The sequence below is a fragment of the Tiliqua scincoides genome, chromosome 8 (assembly GCF_035046505.1).
Source record: "Tiliqua scincoides isolate rTilSci1 chromosome 8, rTilSci1.hap2, whole genome shotgun sequence".
Lineage (NCBI taxonomy): Eukaryota > Metazoa > Chordata > Lepidosauria > Squamata > Scincidae > Tiliqua > Tiliqua scincoides.
Window position 1 is genome coordinate 12,475,553 of NC_089828.1, and position 20,612 is coordinate 12,496,164.

General features: G+C 42.9%; 1 protein-coding gene across 1 annotated transcript in view; it reads right to left on the minus strand.

Annotated features, from left to right (window-relative positions):
- Positions 1 to 20,612, minus strand: part of GALK2 (galactokinase 2) — a 64,045-nt gene that overhangs the window by 23,322 nt on the left and 20,111 nt on the right. The window contains exons 6-7 of the mRNA XM_066636210.1: positions 9,270 to 9,368; positions 7,934 to 8,086 (exon numbers count right to left, since the gene is read on the minus strand). Of these exons, the coding sequence (XP_066492307.1) occupies positions 7,934 to 8,086; positions 9,270 to 9,368 (252 nt within the window). The remainder of the gene's footprint in view (positions 1 to 7,933; positions 8,087 to 9,269; positions 9,369 to 20,612) is intronic.

Genomic DNA, 20,612 nt, shown 5'->3' on the forward strand with positions numbered 1-20,612 from the left:
GTGCTGTCAGATTGTAAATATCTGGGTTCAAATCCCCAGTCAGCCACGAAGCAATGTCAGCCATGAAGCAATGAGAATCACCGATTCTCAATATAACCTACCTCAGAGGGTTGTTGTGGGATGGACAAGGATGGACCAGGGGTCAAAGTTCTGTAAATCGCCCTTGGTGGAATCATAGAGTTGGACGGAACCTACAAGGTCATCTAGTCCAACACACTGCCTGTAGCAGGAAATCCTCCTAGAGCAGTGTTTCTCAACCAGTGGTACTGTTACCACCGGTGGTCCTTGAGGTGGTGTCTGGTGGTACTCACGGGACCCTTGGACACCTGCTGCAAGGAACGTGACACAACAAGCAGTAGTAGCAGGCTTGGTTCAGCGGGCAGAGCTCCAAAGCATTCTTTTCTGCACTAGAAAAGCCCTCCCATCCACTCTGAGCCTCCTGCTGGTGCTTGTTGCATCGCATCTGGCCTCCCAACCCAGAAGTAACTGGCAATGATGACACCATCAGTTACTTCCAGTGGTACTTTGAATAGGTGGACCATGTGAAGGGGTACAGCAGAGGACAAATGTTGAGAAACGCCATTCTAGAGCATCTCAAGCAGGTGCCTGTCGAGCCTTTGCTTGAAGATCTCTAGTGAGGGAGAATCCACCACATCCCTTGGCAATGTGTTCCACTGCAAAACCACCCTGACCATCAATAATTTCTTCCTGATGTGCAGTCAGAATCTCCTCTTGCAGCTTGTACCCATTGGATCTAGTTCTACTTTCAGAGGCAACAGAGAACAAATCTGTCCCTTCTTACCCACATCTATATCGGGTAAGATGGTGGAATGCCTCATCAAAGATAGAATCTCAAAACACATAATCAAACAGGCCTTGCTGAGGGAGAATCAGCACGGCTTCTGTAAGGGTAAGTCTTGCCTCACAAACCTCATAGAATTCTTTGAAAAGGTCAACAGGCATGTGGATGCGGGAGAACCCATAGACATTATATATCTGGATTTTCGGAGGGCATTCGACACAGTCCCTCACCAAAGGCTACTGAAAAAACTCCACAGTCAGTGAATTACAGGGCAGGTCCTCTCCTGGACTGAGACCTGGTTGAAGACCAGGAAAGAGAGTGGGTGTCAGTGGGCAATTTTCACAATGGAGAGAGGTGAAAAGCGGTGTGCCCCAAGGATCTGCCCTGGGACCGGTGCTTTTCAACCTCTTCATAAATGACCTGAAGACAAGGTTGAACAGTGAGGTGGCTAGGTTTGCAGACGACACCAAACTTTGAGTGGTGAAGACCAGAAGTGATTGTGAGGAGCGACAGAAGGATCTCTCCAGACTGGCAGAATGGGCAGCAAAATGGCAGATGCGCTTCAGTGTCAGTAAGTGTAAAGTCATGCACACTGGGGCAAAAAAATCAAAACTTCACATATAGGCTGATGGGTTCTGAGCTGTCTGTGACAGATCAGGAGAGAGATCTTGGGGTGGTGGTGGACAGGTCGATGAAAGTGTTGACCCAATGTGCGGCGGCAGCAAAGAAGGCCAATTCTATGCTTGGGATCATTAGAAAAGGTATTGAGAACAAAACGGCTAATATTATAATGCCGTAGTACAAATCGGTGGTAAGGTCACACCTGGAGTATTGTGTCCAGTTCTGGTTGCCGCATCTCAAAAATGACATAGTGGAAATGGAAAAGGTGCAAAAGAGAGAGACTAAGATGATTACTGGGCTGGGGCACCTTCCTTATGAGGAAAGGCTACGGCATTTGGGCCTCTTTAGCCTAGAAAAGAGGCACCTGAGGGGGGGGACATAATTGAGACATATAAAATTATGCAGGGGATGGACAGAGTGGATAGGAAGATGCTCTTTACACTCTCACATAACACCAGAACCAGGGGACATCCACTAAAATTGAGTGTTGGGAGATTTAGAACAGACAAAAGAAAATATTTCTTTACTCAGCGTGTGGTTGGTCTGTGGAACTCCTTACCACAGGATGTGGTGACGGCATTTGGCCTGGATGCCTTTAAAAGGGGATTGGACAAGTTTCTGGAGGAAAAATCCATTACGGGGTACAAGCCATGATGTGTATGCACAACCTCCTGATTTTAGAAATGGGCTATGTCAGAAGGCCAGATGCAAGGGAGGGCACCAGGATGACGTCTCTTGTTATCTGGTGTGCTCCCTGGGGCATTTGGTGGGCTGCTGCGAGATACAGGAAGCTGGACTAGATGGGCCTATGGCCTGATCCAGTGGGGCTGTTCTTATGTTCTTAACTACAATTCCCAGAAGGCCTTGCAGGTCTCTTGTTACCTGGTGCGCTCCTTGGGGCATTTGGTGGGCCGCTGTGACATACAGGAAGCTGGACTAGATGGGCCTATGGCCTGATCCAGTGGGGCTGTTCTTATGTTCTTCCATAGGACAGCCCTTCAGGTATTTTAAGAGCACTGTCATGTGTCTCAGCCGTCTCTTCTCCAGGCTAAACATACCAAGTTCTGTTAACCTTTCCTCATAGGTGAACTTTGTTCTCCAGCCCTCTGACCATCCATTTTTTTCCAAGCTGTCAGCAGTCAGCTTTTTTGGGCAGTCAAAAGGCCTCGTCTCTTACTTCTTTTAAAACAAAATCAGAGATTCATGGGGCTACACTGGACGCAAGTAATCATTTCACAGTGTAAGTCACATGCCTCCATTTACGATGCTGGCAGATTTACAGGTCCACAGTTTTTCAAGACCTCCTCCCCTTGTTTGTCATGCAGCACTTCTGCAGCTGTGCAAAAGGAGAAGGCATTTTCCAGCATGCTACTGAAGAGCAATAAAAATACAACAGGAATAAGGTCTCCCAATTATGAATAACTACAGAAGCACTCATAGAAAGAGAGGCCACTGTCAGAGCTTATTTCTACAATGAAAAGAATAAGGCCTCAAGCCGGCTTGGAAGTTACACCCTCTGGCTTGGCTTTCAGTCTCATGGGGGTTAACAGTGGTTATTTCAATGGCAACACAAGACTCTATATGGTCGAAGGTTTTTAATATGAGTGGTGGAGCTCAGTCCTGAGTCACATTAAATCCTGGCCGTTGTCCAGGGCCTCCTAGGTCTAAGCAGTGGTTGTGGTAACTTTCCCTGAAGACAAGGGTGCAAAAATATTGTCAGTGACGAAACCTTTCACTGCAGATGTCCTGAGGGGCCTTTGTTTGTTTGTTTCATGTTTTTTAATTATGACTTTTTCTTAAGGAGAAACATATTCTTAACCACAACTGTGTCTAAATGGAGGAGCATTTTGTCAGGCCAATTTTAATAGGGGGTTCATGCCTTTTTTGAGCGGAGAATGTGGTCTGCTCCTACTCCTAGATTACACTGATAACGTACTTTCAGCCCCACTCTAAAGTAGCCCGACCCAAGCCATCACACTTCATATATCCAGACATATTTTATTGTGCATTCGCAAGCTGTCAGTGCAGCCTAGTGGGAATAATAGGGAGGTCATGTAAGACAATACAGAAAAGTTACAAATTGGGGCGAAAATTCCTTTGCACAACGTTAGATATTGGGAGTGCAGAGAAAATGCATGTGGATTATTTTTGCTCATTTCCTAAACAGGGACCATTTATCACAACTGATCTGAAACCGTGTTTGAGGGAATTGTGGGGTTTATTAGAAGCTGACCAACATTCCCACACAACAAGATCACTTGTGTGAACACACTTCCCTAAATAGTATCATAGGGCACAATCCTAACCAGGTCTACTCAGAAGTAAGTCCTATTTTGTTTAATGGAGCTTACTCTCAGGAAAGTGTGGTTAGGATTGCAGCCTTATTTGCATCTACTGATCTTCTCCAGAAATATACAACTACTCCGGATATGGTACATGACAACCATCCACTTCCTCAAAGGATTAGAGCAGTGTTTCCTCAAACTGTGGGTCAGGACACACTAGGTGGGTCGCAAGCCAATTTCAGGTGGGTCCCCATTCATTTCAATATTTTATTTTTAATATATTAGGCTTGATGCTAATGTCACCATGGTATGTGACTGCATTTGGGGAAGTGTTACAGACCTGTACTTTTAACAAGCTACTATGTATATTCTTTAGCAATGATAGTAAATGGGACTTACTCCTGGGTAACTGTGGGAAAGATTGCAATCTAGGATTGTGAAAAATTTTTCCTGCTTGATGATGTCACTTCTGGTCATGACATCACTTCTGGTGGGCCCTGACAGATTCTCTTTCTTAAAACTGGGTCCTGGTGCTAAATGGGTGAGAGCCACTTCTCTAAGGTGATCAATAGGTCTGATCAGTACCTGACAGCAACTTGGTGCAGCATAGATTTTCAGCCTTTTTGTATACCACTTTTGTGTGTGCCACTGCCAAAAGAGACAGTTGCTGTACACAGGGGTAGGGTTCTTGCTGCACAACTATACCTGTGCTGCTCTACTATGACAGAAAATCGTGAATTTAATTAGTTAATTATATATATCTCAGAAACAACAATACCAGTGACAATAGTAAAAATATGTAACAGATGCTTATTTATCTTCTCACCATGCCTATATTTTCAAACAGACAAACCCTTGCTTTCCCCCCATAAATGGCTCCTGCATGGCCAAAGGAACAGTGAAATCTCATCTACATAGGAGTCCTTCCCATAGAACTGGTATCCTACTCCAATTCCTTGGTCAGTCCCTGCCCAGAGAGTTGGGGTGGCTACAACATTATCCCAGCTATGTAGGAGCTATCCGTGATTCCATGCAGATACCATTCATGTTTATAAGAGATTCCAACAGGTTCTGCCCACACAGTGTCAAGAACTTCTTTGCAGCCATTAAAACATGTAAACTTGATTTCTTAAAAAATATAGGCTAACGTTACCAGAAAGATGAATTCTGTTCTCCCTACCAGATTAGGGAGCTTTGGCCATGCTTCTGCTTAACTTCAGCCTACATGCTGCCCTTCCTTGAACTGAATGCATTAGTGTCTCTTACGCAAAAATAGCATTATTAACAAAACTGCCCTTGACAGTTGGATAAGGACAGAGAGTACTGCAGGGAATTAATAAACCTGTAACAAAAGAAGGATCTGGTCAACTAGGATTTAAAATGTGTCTCATTGCTATAACACTAAACTGTTGGGAATGATCAACTTATAGACTGAAAACTTCAATCCTATTAGAACAAATTTTAAATATTGGTTGCAAAAGAGGGGAAATTCTTCTTGTTTTATTCTTTTCTTTAAATCAATTGCTTTCTTGTAAATATATAGCCTCTGGTACTATACAAGTCCCTGTGATTTTTCTTAGAGATCATCATTGTTAAATGGGTCTCTAAACTGAAACAACAGGGTCATCTACATGCTGTAAACCAAGCTGGGAACATGTGATAGATCCAGGAAGGCAAATATATGTTTACCAGTCATATGTTGTAGGCTTTCTTCTGCTAGACACCACAACTCCAAGTTCTGCCATACGAGACTGATGGATTATGTTCAGCTTCATGAAGGATCTATTCTAAATTCTGTGACTAAACTAAATAATGGGTGAAAGATGTCAATAACCACACTTCTATAAGCAGGATTTTTTTTTAAGAAAGGGGAAAATTAGGGTTCAACTTTGTGGTTTCTATTTTATTTGCTACAAGTAGTCCTTGTACTAGAAATATCTTAAACAATGTATCTCAAAAATGTTGTTTTTGCTTCTTTTCTATTAAAGCCTCAACTTTTCTCTGTGTTATTTCCCTTCAATTTTAAATAGTACAAAAAAAGGAGTTACTTCTGGTGCCATCTAGTGACTTTCCAAGGTTTAGTTTTTTCCCCAACAAGAATTAGAACAATTCTAATCACAGGGCTTTATTGCCATATAAACCAGATACATTTTGAGGCAGCACATGTTTAGGCATACATTCATGCCAAAGTATTAAATTGAACCAACAGCTGACTCATCCTATCCATGAAACTAAAGGCAATCCGCTCATGCCATCCAGTTGGATTACTTGTTTTCTTTAATAACTGTCTTTACTAGAACAACCCATCCTTGCTCAACATTAAGCACAATTCATTTCTCTAGGCTTGTGCAGATGCAAGTAATGGGTTCTTTAAGAATTCTATGTCAACATTTCTAGTGATTTTAATGACAAATTACAGTGCAGTTAATTTAAGTAACAGCATAATGTAGTGGTTAGAGAGCCAGATTAGACCCAGAAAGTCCTGGGTTCAAATCCCTACTTAGCCCTGAAGCTCAATGGGTAACCTCGATCCTGCCACTGTCAACTGAATCTATTCCCCACGGTTGCTGTGATGATAAATATGAATGGAGGAGGTCCACGTATGCCACTCTGATCTTCATGTAAGAAGGGTGCAATAAAGAAAAAGTAACAGTAAATTATAACTATGGCAAACAAGCATTCTCTTGTTTGAAAAATATGGTTCCACATTTGTTTTGCAACCCAGAAGTTCACAGAAGCAAGTCAACCCAAGGGCTCTAGCATTTGTGAGAACTTGTTTTTCTGTGTTGAAGCTAGAACTATTATTATGATTGGTGACCTGCCCTCAGGAGTCTGCTCAGAATTACAGTAGCTAAAGAGCTGGCACAGGTCCATCAATGGCCAAATGGCCTAGGAAGAGGTAAGTAAAAATGATTTTTATTCACCTCTCCTAGGCCATCAGGTCACACCACCACTACCACAGAATTCAGCATGTGCTCCATCGACAGCATGGCATACTATGGACTGGTGGGAAATAGGTAATGAGCACTTAGTATGCTTGGGGAAAGCCTAGTCTATCTTTTTCTCCTTGCCATTCAGCTTTTGTACTTCTGAGGCACACTTAATGCAGAGGAGGCATTCGAACATTCAGTCCCCCAACTGCAGACTGAAATGGTACAATACAGAGGCAGGTGCATCATGCAGGGCAAATGCTCATCTGCTCCTAGCTCTCATCAGCAACTTTAAAGCAAGCAATGAGAATGCAAGAGAGGAAAAAAGTATAAGCCTTTCAAGCTCAGGAAAGTCAAGGCATGGGGTAGTGCATTTTTAAATGAAGAAATGGGTAAAATTCCCCTATTGCGCTATTGTGAGTAACAGTGACCGAAATGCAAGGCATTTCCTGGCAATTCATCATCGGGTGGCTAAAGAACATACAGACTCCTCCAGACCATTAACTGCCAAGATATGCTCTCTTCGTTTGACTCAATCACACAACAGACCAGTTAAAACAAAGAGAAGACTACATACTTCATAAACTACAGACTTAAATCAGTTTCACACCAATTTAAATGCTTCTAACTTGAGGACCCACTCAACAACTGGTTGATTGTGAAAGTACTGTAAGTCTTTCCAGAATTGGTTTTGACACAGTGTGGTCATCTCACTAAATATCTTACTGCACATAAATAATAAAGAATGCTTTGCATATAACCCAGAGTACTTCTTGAACCAAAGGTTGTGAGGAATGATGCCACACTTTGTGCAGGTGCACAAAATTCAACCTTCAACAAAATGGGTCTCAATAGATTCAGCTAAATGGATGTCTACGAACTATTTCTGAAACAGTTTCATTAATTGCTTTGTCCACATTGTTATTTATTACTGTGGACATGTTGCCATTAAAGCACTTTATTTTCCTTTATATTCTTGGGATTAGACTTGGCTCTTGTTAAGTGCAAACAATCTTGCTAAAGATAACTCATATTGTTCTGTTCCAGGCAGGCTTCTCTCACTGCTACGCTGCCCAGATGGAAACAGACACATTAAGGGCTGAATTCCATCCTTCCCTTTCATCCGTCATGTACATATGGCCTGAGTCCAGATCCTGGAGAGATAAACATGCCCTTTGAGGCAGCACCTGACCTGGTGTTAAAATAAAGCAACAACTGGTAGGAGTGAAAGGAGTTATAGTAAGCACATATTTGGATGATGGTTTCACTAGGGCTTGATGAAAGCCATACAGTACCTTGGTGGCCAGACGACACTCCATCACCCTAATATTGAAATGAGAAGTTGCTGCCTTGTTCATTTCAACACAACTGTTCGCAATAACAAAAGCTGCTCCGCTTGGAAGCCTCACATCAGTTGCTCTCAGAGGATTGAACTCTATCAGCTTGGCCTGTGGAAAGAAAAATGGCAAGGGTAATTTCGACTGGTAGTCAGCAATGCATTTAAGGTCAATAAATCAAATGACATTTATCTCTGGACATTTTCTCTCTCTTTCTCGGGGGACCTGAAGCTAATTAGAGGGAACTGACATGAAGCAGTGACACAAAGCTATTTAAATCCCCAACAACAAAGTTCCTCACAAAAGCTGAACCTATTTCCTTGGAGTTAAACATTTTAAACATTTATCTGAGCATGTGATCAAGGGGGTTCTGCAGAGTCAACCACCTTAATCAAGCAATTAACGGCATAGATGTCCAAAGAAGAGATGGACAAACGATAGATCTGGCCTCTAAGACAGTTTTCTTTCATCCCGGCAGCTGTACGGAAATTTTCATTGAGGCACATTTTAAAAGGCTGGCCAGGGACAGGAAAAGAAAAATGTTGTCAAGTTGTAATAGAGATATTCCACACTGTAATGTTATATCCCCCTGTCTGGATAATCAGCTCCCTTGTGCCTATACGTATGCATACATCACATACAACTGGAGCTCAGCCTTGGCCAAGATGAAGCCCTGGCTCTTCCATTTGTTCGTCATTCACAATTACATTGATCTCAAGTAATTCTTCTAAGCTTTTCTTACACCCTAACACAGTGGTTCTCAAACTGGTGGGTCGCGACCCGCCGGTTCATATAAAGCTTTCCCTGTTCCTTTAAAGGGCAGGGGTAGAGCCAAGGGTAGCGATGCAATCCCCAGGATCGCATCACTAAGAGGGGGTGAGGGGGGATGCTTTCACTTACTTTAATGTAGGTAGGGCTGCTGGAGGCTCCAGGAGGTGCAGGGAGCCCTCCGCAGCCCTCTGCAAGGCTCCCTGATGCTTAAAATCTTCAAAACAAGCTGTCGCAAAGCACCTCCTTCACAAAGCACTTGTGAAGATTCTAAGCACTGGGGAGCCCTGCGAAGGGTTGCGCAGGGCTCGCGACACCTCCTGGAGCCTCCAGCAACCCCACCTACATTAACGTAAGTGAAAGCATCCCCCCTCACCTCCCCCCTTAGTGACACAATCCTGGGGATTGCGTCACTGCCCTCACCCCTCCTCTGCAAAGACTTACCTAGGGAGTAAAACTCCCGAGAAGTTTGAGAACCGCTGCCCTAACACAAAGACTTCTCAGTTTATGCTCAGACAATACATACAGTTCCTTTCTCCGCAAGAAAGCAGATGGACTGGTCCATGCCTCCTCCTTCAGTGCCAATATAACGCTCGCTTTTAGCGCAAAGTTCGGCCATCTCCACCTGAGGAAACACAGAGTTTAGTGTACAAAGACAGGAGAAGGGTTGTTCCCTCAGACACTCTTTTAAACAACTGAACCAATGACCGGGAGTAGTGGTGGTGTTTACATGCCCCTGTGATCATTATGATTTCCTACAGATCCCATACCACCCAACTATGCTTTTGGAGTCACACAGTTCCATCTTTCTTGTACGTTTATATCAGACAGCCTGTTGTCAGATGGTCAAGTGCCTATCAGATCTGAAGCAAAATGGCGTCACCCTAAAATAAGGTGTGTATGTATTTTTATCCCTTCAGTCATGTCGGACTCTTGGTGAACTCTCCATGCTACCCTGTCAAGTATGGCTTCTTTCAATTGTTGGACCTTAATCTTTGTATCTGCTTTGACGACATCCAGCTAGCGCATTCTTTGCTTCCCCCTCTTCTTATTCCAGTAACAATTCCTAACATCACTGACTTCTCTAGTGAATTTGCATGGATGGCATGGCCAAGTAAATCAGACTTAGTCTTGCAATTCTGGCTTCTAATGATGTATCTGGTTTCATATAGTCCAACACTTCTCTACTAATTACTCTGGGCTGTCCACAGTATATGTAACCATTTTCACGATTTTAAAATAACGTAGCAGTCTCTAAATATTTGGGAAACTCCCAAGGCATGTAGAAGTAAACAAGTCTGGAAACGTAAATTAAAAATTAAATCTCAAAATAGGAAGAGAATTGGTTTGTTTGAATCTTTAACATCTTATATCAGGGTCTCCCAAAGTGTGGGTCGCAACCCACTGGTGCGTCATGATTCCATGTGTGGTGGGTCATCAGCTGGGCCACTTCTGGGACTGTTTGGTTCAAAATTGGAGCCATTCCAAAAGGAGAGTGCCGGTCTAGTGACACGGGTGGCTGGAATGACTTACTGGGGAGTGTCCTGAGCCCTCTTCTGGGTCACACAGGACCAACAGAGCACTCTTTTGGCCTCCACAGGCCGGTACAACCTGGAAGAGACCTTTGGAGGCTCCCTGTTAAGTCACTCCAGCAAGCAGTGTCACAAACCACCACAAAGGACAAGGTGGGTTGCCGTACTGGAATGTTTGGGAACTGCTGTCTAATAGACTCCTGGGCTGTGGAGATGTAACATTTTGCTTCCACTCATTTGCTTGTTCGTTATTATTATCCAATTTCTACACAAAGAACTCTTAATGCATTACTGGTGCAGTCTGGTAAAAGAGACTAGAAACTGGTAGGTACACCAGAATTCAGAACAACATCCTTCAAGGAAAATTATAGGCAAGCCAGTTCATAAATGGTTTGTATTACTTTGTGATAGGGAAGATTCTAGACTTTCTAGGCATTCACACCTCCAAGAATAGGAAACACAGGGAAAAGGGGAGGCAGATTGCAACAAAATGGCACATTTTCAGTCTTTTTTTCCTCCCAGCAGGATTACATCATCACAGAACTTGAAGCTAGATAACCACCAAAGAAGTAACATTAACCAGCACACAACTCCAAGATAAAGCCAGTAACTCATTGCATCTGGAAAGGAAGAATGTGGGCACGCCTGCCCACTTGCTCGGTATCCATAAAGGCGGTGGAAACAGACAACACTGTAAAACATGAGCTCAGAGCACCTTAATCAGGGGCAATTGGCTTGCAAATGCAATGAAAACTGATAGACTCAATTCACAGTGCTCCTTAAGCCATGTAAATTCCCCTATAAAACTCCAAGCTGAGTGGACAGAACTGTCAAAAAAGAATTAACAAACTTGAGAATGTGCACCCAGTTTGATGTGAATAAACCTTCCAGGAGACATCAAGCTGCAGTTGGAGGCCCATTACTGGTGGTCCAGATTAAACAGATGTTTTCAATACAAAGACAAAAGGTGACTGTTCTCTCTTGAATGCACTTTGGGGATAACTGAAAATGCTAATGGTGAAATTAGATGGTTTGAATCCCTTTCTCAGTAACCAGAGAGCTCAGGCGCACCACTGTACAATGTTCAGCATCAAGATTTCTACCCCGTTCTATTTTAAACAAATGAAAATTCGGGGGAAGGATCATGACATTTCAGGTAAGATCTAGTAGTCTGGGGAATTTCCTTGTTCAATCATTTTGAGGGATTTGGCCAACGTGCTCACATTCCACACAACACCAACAAAATATAATGGATGTGTTTGCTGGGGTCAGGTATGAGGGGAGGGTGAGACATATTTCCTCAGTCTAAATATGAGGACACTATGACCCCCAGCACCGTGACCACCATCACGGAAGCATTCATTTGAGGCATCCCCATCTGGAATGTGCTCAGGAAGTTCAAAACCACTGCATAGTCCCTGCATGAAAATCACATCATCTGGAAATCCCGTCAAATTGGACTGCTTGTGAATGCAGTGGGCCATTTCTTCTCGCAAGTCTGTTTTTTCCATGTGGTGCTGGCAACCACAAAAGGATAAACTGAACATCTGTGCAGTATTATCACTATCAAACCATGACTTTGCCTCAAGAGTATCTATCCTCAGACAACGTTCACAGGATTTGACATATTTCCTTCCACCGTGTAGGGATCTTCAAGGGCGTGTCAGGCCTCTTCACATGCTTTTTGGCCACACTTTTCTCATACTACATGCTCTTGGTTCTCTATGCAGCCTGTTATCAGGAGCAAAATCACCACATCATCATACATTTCAGTTGGCCACAAGATAATCTACAACTGACTTAGCATATGGTAGAAATGGTGGCATGTAACAAAAAGATAAGACACCCCCCTCTCATGTCACCAGCTTCTTTTTTGTTTCTTCACCTGAGACTTCTCCTATCTCAACCAATTCACTTATTGGCACACATGTCCCACCACTGGGACCTTCTTGGCACTTCTTCTCCACAGGCTCTGAGAGCTACTTTAGAAGTTTAAGCAGATGTTCCGTGAAATGTTGATGGCCACAGGGATGAGCGCAAACAAGAAACACATTTTTTTCTTTCCTTAGACAAACAGAAATGGCACAAACACCTCTTATGCTGCTCACTTTGAACCTCAGCCTCAGAACAGAATGCCAAACACACAGACACTATGGAGCATCTCTGCCAGGAATTATCAGCCAACTCTCTCTTCAATCCCCCATTCTCTAACCAACAACCACATGCTAATTCAAAGCTTCTTTCCATATTACCCACAGAATGCTATGAAGGCACATGGCAAGTTCTACAGCTGAAGCTAAGCAGGGCTGGCCCTGGAGATAACAAGGGGAATTGGATGTCAGCTGCTTCAGACAACCATGAGGTATAAGTGTGATAAGTCAATCAACCCATAACCAAATAATACAGAATGCCCGGGCAAGGCTGATAATGTGATGATCTCCCCCAGAAAACTCCACTTGCAAATGTAACCTGGATGTTCATATCAGTAGAGAATTAATGCCACAGCATACAGCACTGTATGAGCTGGGAATGTTGATCACTGGTGGCATATACAAGCAAATGTGTTTACCTTTGCTATGTTTGTGCCATGAAACACCATTTAATCAAACCATTAAATGGACAAACCATTAAATTTTAATGGTTTGAATTAAATGGCAGGAGGTCTGGTCTAGAGGGTAGAGCCTCCATTTGCCTGAAGATTAACATCCACAAGGTCGCCAGTTCGAGGCCACCGGCACCGTGCGACCTTGAAGCAGCTGGCAAGCTGCAGCTGAGCTGTTCCATCTGCTCGGAGCGTGGGAGGATGGAGGCCAGAATGTTAAACCAGATCGGAGTGTAACACCTTGAATGTAGTGGTTCTTGAAAGAAAGAACCTTCTTTCAATTTGTAAAAATCCCTGCGTGGATTTAATAAGCCTGCCTATGTAAACCGCCTTGAATAAAGTCTTGAATAAAGACCAAGAAAGGCGGTATATAAATACTGTATATTATTATTATTATTATTATTATTATTATTAAATGGATCGGCCATTAAATGGACAAACTTACAATTCTACCCAAAGACAAGTCAGTAAAATCTTCTATGGACGTGGATATCATTCATGGACTTCCTGCGCATTGAGGAGAAAAAGGGTCAAATAATCTATGGATTTGATGAGTAGTTACATAGTTGGCAACCTTCAGTCTCGAAAGACTATGGTATCGCGCTCTGAACTGTGGTTCTGGAACAGCATCTAGTGCGGCTGAAAAGGCCGAGATAGCGGAGTTAACATTTATGTTTTGCTCATTTTTCTTTTTGTGTGGAAAACGTACTCTATAATAAGGGTAGACTGTTTAAGATTTGATCATTTCTGTATGATTTCGTAGTAGAACAAAGAAAAATAGTTCGAGATCTTTGCACTTGCCACATAACTTTCAATGTTTTTACTTTTTTAATTTTGTGTGTGTATGTTTTTAATAAAACTAAAAAGTATTTTTAAAAAAAGGAATACCATTTAATCAGAAAATACCAACTAGAACAGAGAACAACAATTTTGTCAAGAACAGTACCATGGTCTACAACAAGGTTTCCTACTCTGCCTACAAATATCCTCTCTCCCCCCTGCCACCACCACCCAAGCCTGTCATTTCCATCTCTGTACCTTTTACCAAACTGCTACCGTGTTCCCAATTCCTGAAGCAGTTTGTCACTTCAGAAGTATTTATAAGCTGTCCAGAAAACAGAGAGCCTCCACTCTCTGAACAGATTTTCTTATTTCGCGTACTAAGATTGCAATTCCATACACACTTAACTGGGAGTAAGCCTTACTGAATACTATGAGACGTTCTGCCCAATCCTATCCAACTTTCCAGCACCGGTGCAACCATAACGCAGCCCCGAGGTGAGGGAACAAGTGTTCCCATATCATGAGAAAGCCTCTGTGACTGCTTCCCCACCACAGGATGCGGTGCATGCCCCATTTGCATGGCTGTACCGGCACTGGAAAATTGGATAGGATTGGGCTTACTTATTTCGGAGTAAACATGTTTAGGATTGAGCTGGGAGCCCAATCCTACCCAACTTTCCAACTCTGATGCAGCCACAATGCAGTCCCAAGGTAACAAACATTCCGTTATTTTTAGGAGTCCTCCATTACTACACACATCCCCCCACAGGATGCAGCACATGGCCCATTGGCATGGCTGCAACAGCACTGGAAATTTACGTAAGAAGGCCAGGTGCACGGGAGTGGCAACAGAATGAAGGTATCTTGTTGTGTGCTCTCTGAGGCATCTGGTGGGCCAAGCTGGACTGGATGGACCTTTGGCCTAATCCAGGAAGGCTCTTATGTTCCTAAGTTCTTAAAGTTGGGTAGGATTGGGCTCCAAGTGAAGGTCCTAAGCGCCAAGGAGCCAGCAGGCTACTGGGAAAGAAAAAACCTTAGTTTGGGGAACGTCTGTTTATAAATCATACCTTCTGACATTTGATGGAGAAAAGTAGGAGCATGATAGCACACTCAATGAACAAACATACATACTGTTACTGGTAGACACATTGGAAAATCCGGATTGTCTGTTCAGGCAGTGTGGAACGGCATTCAAATGACTATAACAGAGCATGAGCTATTTGGTATTTCCCTGCAACCTCCCACCAACGTTACGAACTTCAGAAATGGCGTTAGCACACACATCCAAAACGATGAATACCATTACATACATTACCCAGGACCAATCCAGGTTTCCCACAGGATGTACATCTCCTGAACAAGGAGATGTAGTCAATCCTGATTCCCTAATGGGTCTGCCAGCAGTAATGCACATGCTTGCAGATGGGTGAACAATTAATACATTTAATGTAAACACCAATCTACCTACTTAAATGCAAGCTAAAATCAGTTGCTCTGAACTGTCAATTTTGTCTGCAACCCTGCAGTAACCCAAACTGGTTTACAGTATCATTTGGACAACCCAGCCTTCTGATCTTGTATACATTTTTAAAGACCTGCACTCCTGAAAGCCTAAACCCCTTAAAAGAGTATAGCAATTAGTGAGCGGGGAGACAGGCCAACATTTGTTAGTAAAACAAATGAGTGTTGTTTGGTATGTTCTTGGAAGAGCAAACACTTTGTCGTTAAGAAACCTGATATATATGTTTGTGGTTAACGTGAGCTGAATGGAGAATCTACACATAAACACCGGTGATTGAGCACATTCACATGAGGGTAGGGAGAACTGCACAACAATGACATGGACGGGGCATTGAGCAATCAACATGCAGAGGCTCCAAGCAAATTTTGAGACTATGAGCAAATGGACACCATTGATCGGGCGATGTGTATACAAAGTAGAAATTTTATTAACCAGTGAGAAACCTGACCCATAAATGCATTGTCTGATGGAAATCACAGTGAATGTTTGGATTTTCTACTCCAATCTTCAGGACCCATTCAAGGCAATTATACAGTGAATTAAATCTTGTGCTGGCTATTCCAAATCATTCTCACCTTGACCAAAATTGAAAAATGAGAAGGTGAACTGACATTTTTAACAAAGGATACAAATATTTTAATTCTTTTGACATCATCCCTTCAACAGAATTATCAGAATATATCCATTTAAGATTCTGATTTTCTTTTTGTTTAAAAGGTAAGCATTTCTGAAGGAAACGCCTATATTTAGTAGGCAGAGAATAGTTCATTGGAATCTTTATATTCTTACAGCCTAACCCTAACCTGCCTTGGAGCAGGCAGGCCACCAGACCTGCCCTGCATCCAGAGCAGAGTTGGGGCCAAAAGCTGCTCAGCCTGGGGTGAGGGGAATTGCTTTCCCTTACTCTGGGTAAAGTCGCAGCAGCTCCAATGGGGCTACTCAAATCTACGCCACCTCAAAACATGGCATAGATTTGAGCAGCCCAGAGCTGCCCCAGGCTGCCAGGGATAGAATCCAGGATAAGTGCTGGATCCTGGCCCCACCCCCCGCTCACCTGCCCGCTACCCATCCTCCCCCTGCCCCGAAATGCCTCCCTCTCACCCTCCCCATGCCCCCATAAGACCCCAACACCAGCCTAGTTCGGCTGGCATAGACTTACCGCTGCGGCGACCCAACTGTGACATCTGTGCACCAGCCTCCCTCCTCTTAAGTCATCATGAAAGTGCTTTATGACACTTTTGCCACAGTCACACTCGTGCCAGCACAGGGTGCTTTCTGGATTGCATCCTTAGGGCCCAATCCTATCCAACTTTCCAGCACTGGTGCAGCTGCAATGCAGACCTGAGACAAGGAAACAAACATTCTCTTATCTTGTGGAGGCCTCCATGACTACCCTCCCTGCACAGGATGCAGCACACATCCCACGGGCAGCTACACCAAGGCTGGAAAGTTGGATAGGATTTGGCCTTTAATCTGCTAGTATCCCTCTAACACTTTCGTCATGTAACAACTAGTGAATTATTGGATGCAAACTCTGTATGCAAATTAGAGCAGAAGAAGAGAATATCTTTCGGATCTATCTCATCCATCACTCAAAGTTACTGGCGTTCTTTATGTTTGCTTGCCTTTTACCTAGCCATCTATACACAAATAACAAACTCAGATGGTTGTGTGCCTATCAGATATGAAGCAAAATGTGGTCACCCAAACACAAGGTAGTGGCTTCTACATACTCAGGGAATCTCCAAGTATGCAGATGCACTTAAGTCTGTACATTAAAAGAAAAAGGGAAAGAAAACCAGACAATTTAATGAGAACTAAGCATGTCCCATGTCCCCTAAGAATGATGAAATGTTGAAGATTTCTATTGGGGGGAAATGAGTAGCAGAAGACCAAGAGAGAATGGCTGGAGGAAGAAGTGACCTTCTTGCATTTTTAACAGCTTATAGTAGTATAGTGGGCAAAAGCATAGCATTGAGGAGATGCAGTGTTTTGTTGCAGATCCCACTTCTTGTGTCTGTTTGCAGAAACCCACCCCTTTCATCTAAACAGCATTCAAAGTTCTGTTTCTTGACGTGAAGCTAGAGAAGAGGTGGCTCACTTACAGCATGCCACGTGCCACTTTTTATGTAGAGAATCTTAAATGTGCCACTCCACCTTAACATCACTTTTAGTAATTCCCACAATAGCTAAATAGAGCCTCCAAGTTCAAGGGTAGTATATCTCTGAGTGCCAAAAGGAAGAGAGCCTATTTGGGGCTTTCCAAAGACACCTGAATCACTAGTGATGAGGACAGAAAGGTGGTCTGCGTGGATCTTTACATAGGAACATAGGAACAGCCCCACTGGATCAGGCCATAGGCCCATCTAGTCCAGCTTCCTGTATCTCATAGTGGTCCACCAAATGCCCCAGGGAGCCAGATAACAAGAGACCTCATCCTGGTGCCCTCCCTTGCATCTGGCATTCTGACATAACCCATTTCTAAAATCAGGAGGTTGCACATACACATCACGGCTTGTAACCCGTAATGGATTTTTCCTCCAGAAACTTGTCCAATCCCCTTTTAAAGGCGACCAGGCCAGACGCCATCACCACATCCCTTGGCAAGGAGTTCGACAGACCAACCACACGCTAAGTAAAGAAATATTTTCTTTTGTCTATTCTAACTCTCCCAACACTCAATTTTAGTGGATGTCCCCTGGTTCTGGTGTTTTACTTTACTTTTGTTTTATCTTTACTCCAGCCCAGCAAGTCTTATTCCAAGGTCCATATAAACTGCGTTCGTTGCCTTCTACACAGCTCAGCCACCCTCTGCCTGTCCACTTTCTTGTCTTCAAAGATTATCTTACCCATGATCTCTTTGCAGATGATTTTCCTGAAGATGGTATCTCTGACCAGCTGGGCTACTTGGGCTTTGCTGATCTCACTGGCCATCTCTGCTCCCCCCCACCTTCTACAATCTGCCCCTCACTTCTTCAGCGTTCCACCAATACAGGCCTTCTTGGGTAAGCAAGTGACCCACCAGATAATGGAATGCAGCTCATTAGCATCCACCCTATTGGCTTTCTCTACTGTCCATTGTTCTTTTCATGCCCTGAGCATGCCCAGTGCAGCATTAGAAATTTGGGGGTGTGCTGTTTAAGGAGTAGCAAAAAAATCAAACAAACCAACTGCTGCAGTTCTTTCTTTGTTATTATTTAGATGTTTTTCAAAAATATATGGTGACTTAGAAAGTGTCCACAAGCCACTACTGGCATGTGTGCCACAAGTTGGCCACTCTTGTGCTAGAGCAAGATAGAAACTTGAGAACTGGCTTTCATATTTATTGAACTCACATAAACATCCAGCTCATTCCACAAGCTTGTGCTTGCATTTATATTGAATTGGTCTTGATGAAACAACACTGGAGCCAAATTGGCTTAAATCAAAGTATGCTAGAACTTATTTGGTATAAATACATTATGAAATGGATCTGCTTTCAATGGAAAACTGTTGGCCACGGACAGAGAAAAGGCGCACATCTCGTAAATGATTCCACTATTTAATGGAGATTTCTTTCAATATTTATACACAGGCTGTGCCCTGTTATCCAATGATTTGGCATCCACTGATTTGAGTGATCACTGATATCAGGGTCCATCTTTAAATGCCTTGTAACAAGGGGGGGAAACAACAAAATCCCATTTTCTACCTTTGTACTGTTAAACTGCAAAACTGCACTGGTTGCAAATGTCTTGGGATTAAAGATTGCTTAAAAGACCCACTACTGAGTTTCTTGCTCCTCCATTGTTGCCCCAGTATATATCGGTATGGACCGCTGAATGCTATAGCGCATTCAGCCACTAGATGGGGTGAATAATGGAATCAAATGGAATAATTTCATTAGCACACATGGAATGGAATGTATGATATAAACATATTCTGGGACAACAGTGGAGGGGCAAGAAACCTGGAAATGGGTCTTTAAAGCTATTTTTTCCACTGATTTGGTACCCACTGACATTTTTTATCCACTGAGGGTTCTGGAACCACTTTTAATAGATTTGCAGATTTACCTGTGTACTGCCCTCTTTCTAAGAAGCTTTACTTACAAGAACTTCCTGGACTCACAATTCATTCTCTTAACTACCAAACTACACTAGCTGAATAATGTTATGCAACTCAATCCAATGTGTTTTATCTCAGAAGTAAATCCCACTGAGTTAAAATGGGATTAACTCCTAGGTAAGGGTGCACAGGACTGCAGCCCGAATGCTGCAAATGATTACTCACTGCATATCTAGTTGGAGAATCTTCATATATTTTCTCCAAACCACAGTGCATGTGTGGTACACTTTTTATTTTCTTATTTTTGGCTTCTCTGGACAAATTGAGACAAAGCTGTATTACAGACTTCTAAGTACATCAATCAGAGACAATATAAACTGTTTTCTGTATGTTCTTGTAAGAAGCAAAACCATTTAGTCGTTTTTAAAATAAAACTGAGCCAATGCTTAATTTGACTTTAAAGTTCATAATGCTGTCTGTTTTGGAATCTTCCCCTTTCTTTAGTTTACAGAAAGGCAGCTTGGAGTGAAAGAGGGAACACACTGTAGAATCAAGCTGAAGTCAGATATCATATTCTGCAATCTACAGTGTAATTAACCCTGCACAGATTGCTGGGCCCTCTGCTAACAGCAAGGTAATAAGATCTTCCTGAATACAGAACATATGTTCGTGTGACTGGAGGCATTTTGGTACGTTAATTCTGTTTTGTCACAGAGCTGTTCTAACCCTGATCCGACCTGAGTTTCCCCCTGCCCTCCCCACCCACAGCATGCCTCAGCTGCCAATTTACTGGTCCTAATGCAGGCTGCTAGAGCCACTATCCTGTGCCATGGATAGAATTGGGGCCTAAATTTCATAGGCTTAGAAATCCCATTTTCCACCTGGCATTGATGACTACAAAGCTAAACTCCTAGAACTGGCATCTTGAAGGTGAGTGACATATATATGAAGGAATGCCTTGTAACAAATTGATGGCCCAATCCAATTCCCTTTCTCCCTGCTTATCTAACGGAAAACAGAAGGATGGATTTTCCAAGTGTGCAGAAGCCCAAGAGCATAACAGCAGGGATATAATTTCATTATTACACATCTTTCTTATAACCAAGAGTTTTACAATATAGGTTTAGTTTTCAAAACTATAATGCAGTGTTCTCAAACTGTGGGTCGGGACCCACTAGTTGGCCAATTTCAGGTGGGTCCCCATCCATTTCAATATCTTATTTTTACTATACTAGACTTGATGCTGCCATGGTGTGTGACTGCATTTGGGGAAATGTTACAGACCTGTACTTTTAACAAGCTACTAAGTATATTCTTTTAACAATGATAGTAAATGGGATTTACCCCAGGGTAAGTGTGAGTAGGAGTGCAGCCTAAGTTTGT